Source organism: Nerophis ophidion, linkage group LG16 (genome assembly GCF_033978795.1).
Source record: "Nerophis ophidion isolate RoL-2023_Sa linkage group LG16, RoL_Noph_v1.0, whole genome shotgun sequence".
NCBI classification, from domain to species: Eukaryota; Metazoa; Chordata; class Actinopteri; order Syngnathiformes; family Syngnathidae; genus Nerophis; species Nerophis ophidion.
The window spans coordinates 7992879-8000238 of record NC_084626.1 but is presented as its reverse complement, the minus strand read 5'-3'; the positions used below and the strand labels follow the sequence as shown (position 1 = coordinate 8000238).

General features: G+C 37.1%; 1 protein-coding gene across 3 annotated transcripts in view; it reads left to right on the top strand.

Annotated features, from left to right (window-relative positions):
* The window catches only part of LOC133570037 (sodium-coupled neutral amino acid transporter 3-like), a 171395-nt gene extending 166142 nt beyond the window's left edge, over positions 1 to 5253 (top strand). For all 3 annotated transcript variants that reach the window (XM_061922672.1, XM_061922670.1, XM_061922671.1), the window contains one exon: positions 2447 to 5253. In XM_061922672.1, the coding sequence (XP_061778656.1) occupies positions 2447 to 2551 (105 nt within the window). In that variant the 3' untranslated portion in view covers positions 2552 to 5253. The remainder of the gene's footprint in view (positions 1 to 2446) is intronic.
* Positions 5254 to 7360: the final 2107 nt, after the last annotated feature.

Genomic DNA, 7360 nt, shown 5'->3' with positions numbered 1-7360 from the left:
TCGTTGTGGCCGTATTAATGTTGCGGCTGCTATAGCAGTTATTATTATTATTAGTTTGACGAACATGCGTCTGAACCTCGAATTTTATAAGGTAATGATCGGACAATACTTTAGTATACGGGAGTATCGTAACTTTGGAGACGGTGATACCCCTGACAAGCACTAGGTCTATCGTATTACCGTTGCGATGCGAGGGTTCATTTATTATTTGTTTGAGACCACAGCTATCAATTACAGTCTGGAGCGCTACGCACGGTGGGTCCGATGGGGTATTCATATGGATATTAAAGTCCCCCATTATGATTATATTATCGGCGTGTGTCACTAGATCAGCAACAAACTCTGAGAATTCATTGATAAAGTCCGAATAGGGCCCTGGGGGGCGGTAGATAACAGCCAGGTGTAGAGGCAGCGGTGTGACAGACTTCATAGTAAGCACCTCAAACGATTTATATTTATTATTTATGTTAGGACTAAGGTTAAAGTTTTCGTTGTATATTAGTGCGACCCCCCCACCCCTTTTAAGCGGACGGGCAATATGCGCATGTGTAAAGTTAGGAGGACATGCCTCATTTAGCGCAAAAAAGTCGTTTGGTTTAAGCCAGGTTTCGCTGAGACCAATGACGTTAAGATTGTTGTCTCCGATAATATCATTAACTAATAACGTTTTGGGAGACAATGATCTTATGTTTAAAAAACCCATATTATAGGTAGTGGGCTGTTTTAGGGAGTTTTTGATCAAATTATCCGTAGTAGCAATATTAATAATGTTGTCTTTATTATGCCCAGTGCATTTAGTATAGTTACGACCATATCTAGGAATTGATACGACAGGAATTTTCCGATTGTTTGTTTGTTGCTTTGATAAACTGCACGCATGATGGTTAGCCACCTCAGTAACGGGGATTTTCCGATTGTTTGTTTGTTGCTTTGATAAACTGCACGCATCATAGTTAGCCACCTCAGTAACACACATGTCCAACTCTGAAACACTCAAAGCAGAAAAAACGTGTTCTAATTTAACTGACTCCTTACCCAGACCAGTAGTCTCGCATCTTCCATTTAAATGCTGCTGCAGGATGGAGGGAAGTGGTGTTCTGTGGGGATTAGCCTTCTGCTTTGTTTTTAGCCCCGCTCGACATCCGCGTTTCCGATTACACCGCTGGCGCCTGCTCCGTAGACGGCCCCCGCTGCTACTAGACTCCCCTGCTTCACAGGCCGCTGGATGTAGCCGCCGACGTATTCCCATGCTAGTTAGCATGTTTAGCACGCACGCGTCTATCAGTCCAAAACGGCCCGATATGTCCACATCCAGAAGTGTCTGGCTGTCGTACGTGATCACGGAGTGACCACGATGTGAGCCAGCCATAAAGTCTGTGGAATTGTCCGGTATTTCTGCCAAATGTTTCATCATTAGCAGGAGCTCCGCGAGGACGCAGCCCGTCCGGGCGCCGCCATATATATATATATATATATAGGGCTTCACGGTGGCAGAGGGGTTAGTAATTCTGCCTCACAATACGAAGGTCCTGCAGTCCTGGGTTCAAATCCAGGCTCGGGATCTTTCTGTGTGGAGTTTGCATGTTCTCCCCGTGAATGCGTGGGTTCCCTCCGGGTACTCCAGCTTCCTCCCACTTCCAAAGACATGCACTTGGGGATAGGTTGATTGGCAACACTAAATTGGCCCTAGTGTGTGAATGTGAATGTGAGTGTGAATGTTGTCTGTCTATCTGTATTGGCCCTGCGATGAGGTGGCGACTTGTCCAGGGTGTACCCCGCCTTCCGCCCGATTGTAGCTGAGATAGGCGCCAGTGCCCCCCGCGACCCCGAAAGGGAATAAGCGGTAGAAAATGGATGGATGGATGGATATATATATATATATATATATATATATATATATATATATATATATATATATATATATATATATATATATATATATATATATATAAATATTGCAGGGCCAAGGCAGATCGACAGACGATGCCAATCAATCCCAGTGTGTGGTATGTGTGTATGTATATGTATATATATATATATATATATATATATATATATATATATATGTGTGTGTGTGTGTGTGTGTGTGTACATAAACACACACAAAATCAATGAAAATCATGAATTAAAAATGTTGTTTTCATTGTTCTCAAGATGTTGTATCTCTTCCTCGACCCACATTCCAATTTATTTTGTGTAGGCTTTTATAAAACAATTTTGACACCAACCATAAAGCTAAAATTCCAATGATATAAGATTTTGTTATTTCTTTAAGAATTGTCTCCTTTTTTTTAAAATCCAAATTTAAAATCAGTGCATTTTTGATTATATCACAGTAGGTTTTACACTAAAACTGTTACAAAATATGCAATGCAATTTTTCCACAAAACTGTCTTTTTCCTAGACTGCTGATCCTAACATTGCCATTTTCTGTTTGTATTTCCAGGCTGTCTGCTTTGCTGGGATTGGTTTCCTGTTCATGATCATGAGTCTCAGCTTCATCATTATTGACTGGACTTCAGGCACAGGCAAAGCCAGCAGTGGCCACTAAACACCTCCTATTTGATCCTGGTCTTCCACTTAGTTGTTACAATGTAATTACTGTTGTCGTTGATAGTTTGACTTTGGCTCACTTTCTATCTTGCGCGGACAAGAATCCCACGTGAAGTTTTAGAAGACACTCTGTAAGTCCCTGCACAAGCATCTCCATACTCTTAGCACACCTTTGGCACAATTATGTTCTCTGTGAATAAAAATGTGGAGGTGAAACTAAAACATAGGAAGCTGCTCTCTTGACAGCATATCCTCTAATGAGCACAAGGAAATATGAATGTTTTTTCCCCATCATCCATGCGGGCATCCATTAGAGAATTTGACCTGTGTAAAAAGCACACCTTTCACCTGATGACACACAAAAAACTGGAGAGAGCAAAACATGTTGTTGGCATTTTAACAAACAACACAAGAGGAGTTATGATGCTAATTTGAAAATAATAGGAGTCATCAGCAACAAAGAAATTAAAAGTATTTTTTTATTTCACTGATATCGAATCAATGGCAATTGCAATTGTTTTTGTTTAAAACGGGTCTGGAAAAAAAAGAGAGGTTGTCCTACTGTGCATTCCGGGTTGTCTTATATTTGGGTCAATACGGTCTTAGTTTAAATAAACCTTTAAAGTTTTTTTTTTTGTTTTTTTGTTTGTACTGAAGACCTCAAGAAAATTACCTCTGTGTTCCTCCTTTTTGAATTTGTATGTGCGTTATCTTTGACATGTATCACAGATGACCAAAAAAACAGGGTCCTTTGCAGCGTTTTTTCCTCATTTTCCCAACATCAGTGTTGTGTCATTACTACAGTGCCCCACAATGGCAAACACATAGCATTGTCCAAGTGCTCCAAACACAGAAATGACTCACAACAAACACACAAACACCCTGAAACAAATGAGAAAGGAAAATGATGCAATGGCATAAACACAAACAAACCCTACAAAAAAAAAAAAAAAAGCATGAGAGAAATGCTACAAGTTCACGAAAAAGCTAGTAAGAAAACCGTCTTGACCAGAGAAGAACGCTGTCGGAACCAAAAGTAATTTTTTTTCTGATATCTTTGTTTTAAACTTGCTTTAGACATCAGGCTGTCAATAGAGTTGTCCCGCACCACATTTTTTAAATAATATTTAGAGTATTTTTGTTTTCAATTTAGCTTTTTTTAAGTATAAAAATGATAAAATAACTGAAAATATCAATACCACCGTAGTATTGGACACTGGATGAGATCAACCAATCAAAGCGCGATGTTCAGTTTTGCCGCTACTGATGGGCTAAGCCTTTGGCAGAGTTACTCCGTTGCCGGGATGTTAAAGTTGTTTTCACTGACCACCACGTCACAGTTATGGCTGTCTTCAAACTGCCGCTTGTAACATCAGTGAATATATATATATATATATATATATATATATATATATATATATATATATATATATTAGGGCTGGGCAACGATTAAAAATTTTGATCAAAGTTAATCGCACTATTTCTCTTATTAATCGCGATTAACTGCATTGTATACGCAAAGCCCAATAATGAATTCAAAAGTAGTGTGTAGTGCACCTTTATTGGAATAGTCTCCCACATGAACAAAAGCGCCAAAACATTTGTTGTGCAAACACAATTTAAATCAGTCCTTGTTAAACAGTAGCAGTTAAATAGCATATTTTATGAAAATCAACTCAAAAAATGTAAATACAAACATTTAAGCTTATTGCCACTGCCAGGGTATTTAAGTTATCCTGTTTGTTATGGAAAATACATATAATCTACATACAAATCTCTGAGCCACAATCATAACATCTGAACAGGCAATTTCTGAGGTAACAACAGAAAAATTTTTTTTATCAGGGATCTTATGTTTAAAAAACCTATATTATAGGTAGTGGGCTGTTTTAGGGAATTTTTGATCAAATTATCCGTAGTAGCAATATTAATAATGTGTTTGTTCTGCGTAGTGCACTTAAAATAATTATGACCATATCTAGGAATTGATATGATGGGAATTTTCCAATTGTTTGCTTGGTGCTTTGATAAACTGAACGCATCATATACATGGTACTATATTGTGATGTTATGACCCTGGGAAAAAAAGAACTACCCTACCCAGCATGCAACAGGAGTGACGAGCATGCGCGATAGCCCGGTATAGGTTGTGTCGCCATGACGGCATCTTGTATGTTGTGATATGCACGCTCTTAAAAGCAAACGTTAAGAACTCAGCCAACACTCATCGTCTGCATTATTCATAAATAGACAGACAACACATATACTCCGCTGCTTCACAGGCCGCTGTATGTAGCCGGCAAAGTATTCTCATGCTAGCTAGCCGGTCTAGCAAGCACGCGTCATTCAGTCCAAAACGGCCCGATCTATCCACATTCAGAATTGTCTGGCGGTCGTAAGTGATCCCGAAGTGACCATGCTTTAAGCCAGCCATGAAATTTGCAGAATTGTCCGGTATTTTTGCCAAATGTTCCATCTTTACCAAGAGCCCCTCGACGCCGAAGCTTTTCCAGGCGACGCCATCTTGTTAAGAAAAGGCGTTAACAAAATAAAACCACGTAAACAACATACGCAAATGTGCGATAAAATAATTGTTGGCGTTAATAGATTGATGAGTTAACGTGTAATTAATGCATTAATTTGCCCACCCCTAATATATATATATATATATATATATATATATATATATATATATATATATACTAGGCCGGAAATCTATTGACAGCAGTACACAAGGGTTTAGTGTACTGCTGTGAAAGACTTTCTTTTTGTCTATAGCATTTCTCCCATGCAGCTTTTTTTGGAGGGAGATAGATTTTTGTGGGAATTTGCAACAGTTTTTGGCTCGGATCCTGCAGAATTTGTTTCATGTTTTTGTTTGTGTGTGTTTGTTTTTTGTTTTTTTTACTTCCATCGTACTTGACTCATTTCTGCATTCAAGCAATAGAACGGACATGCAATCTGTAATGTCAGCATCAGCACTTTTTTTGACCAAGCACAACATCTTGTAGCCGTCTTTAACAATAAAAGACAGGCGACTTTTTTATATCGAACATCTTTGATTGATGTTTCCCTTTTGTATAAGAATATCTAAATATGTAGGTAGTCTAAGTCCAAACAAGCGTCCTCTGCAGTTGACATTTCGTTTTGATTTTTGCATAACAGGGTTATTTTCTTCTTGAACTCCGACGAAAAAATTGGACCCCACACATGTTCACTGAAGTGGACACTGGCTCTCATGATAATATATATACTGTATAAATGACTATTGTAATGTAAATTCCACGAAAGTAGCAACATGTGTCAGCTGAACTATTACTTGAATTAACAAAGTGTTCCTGCAGTGATTTGTTAGAAGTAGTGAAAGCGATTTAAATAATTCCATCAAGGTTACAACATATTTTTATTAATGTTTATGTAAGTTGAATTATGTCTTGTGGTTCTATGAAGTACAGTTTGTTTTGATCTCATCAGTGAAAACTTGCTTCTCACAATCATTAATGGTCTTGCCTACCTGGTGACCAATTGTTTTGTGTTGACACTCTTGTCATATTTGTATTCATGTATTCATATGCATAATGAAAATGAGATTGCTATTTTTTGATTGACTGTAGACACTGTAGCTGTAACTAAGGACAAATTACATCCCTTCAAATATTAAAGATTTCCATACAGACTATATTTTACTAAAGAAAATAAGTACTAATATTGTGTGTTGATCTGATATGATCTTTATGAATCCTTGCAGTATGTTACTTCTCAGTGAGCCTGTGTGTGATTTATGGATATAACACTGTTTCATATTGGCCAGCGTTTTTAAAGAACTAATACATGTATACCAATTATTATCTTCCATATTTATTCATTCTAGTTTGTACAATGTAAACAGCAGTACCTACTTTATATAGTGTAAATAGCAGTTGTAGTTTTTTAGTTTTAGTCCTATTCAATAAATATGTTTAAAAATGTTTTAAGTGCTTTTAAACCTTTCTGTCCTTCAATTGGTGTCTATTTTTCTCATGCCTATATTTTAATATGTTGCTGGGAGTATTGTACTATAACAATGTTACAATAAAATTAATGTCTTTCAATTACAGAATGGTGTGTCCTATAATTGTATATATATATATACGCACACACACACACACACATACACACACACATATACATATATATATATATATATATATATATATAAAATGATGGATGGATATATATATATATATATATGTATATATATATATATATATATATATATATATATATATATATATATATATATATATATATATACATATATATAATCGATTTGAATACAAATCGAATCGTTTACGTTGTGCGATTCAGAATCGATTCTCATTTTAAAAAAAACAATTTTTTTTTTTTTTTTTTTTTTTTAAATCAATCCAACAAACCACTACACAGCAATACCATTACAATGCAATCCAATTCCAAAACCAAACCTGATCCAGCAACACTCCAAACTGCAATAAATAGAGCAATTGAGAGGAGACAAACACAACACAGAACAAACCAAATGTAATGAAACAAAAATATATTTTCATGCATGTTCTCCCCGTCCATGATGGCCAGCAGTTTGTCCAGTGTCCTCATGTCCTTCACTGATACAAACGCCTCCAACTGTGAGCCAATAGTTTGGCCGGCTTTCCGGATCAGTTTATCAATCCGGTTTGAGTCCCTTTTGCTGGTGCTGCTCCCCCAACAAACCACAGCGAAGTGCAGGGCACTGGCCACAACAGACTGATAGAAGATCTCCAACAGCTTGCTGCACACATTAAAGGACCTA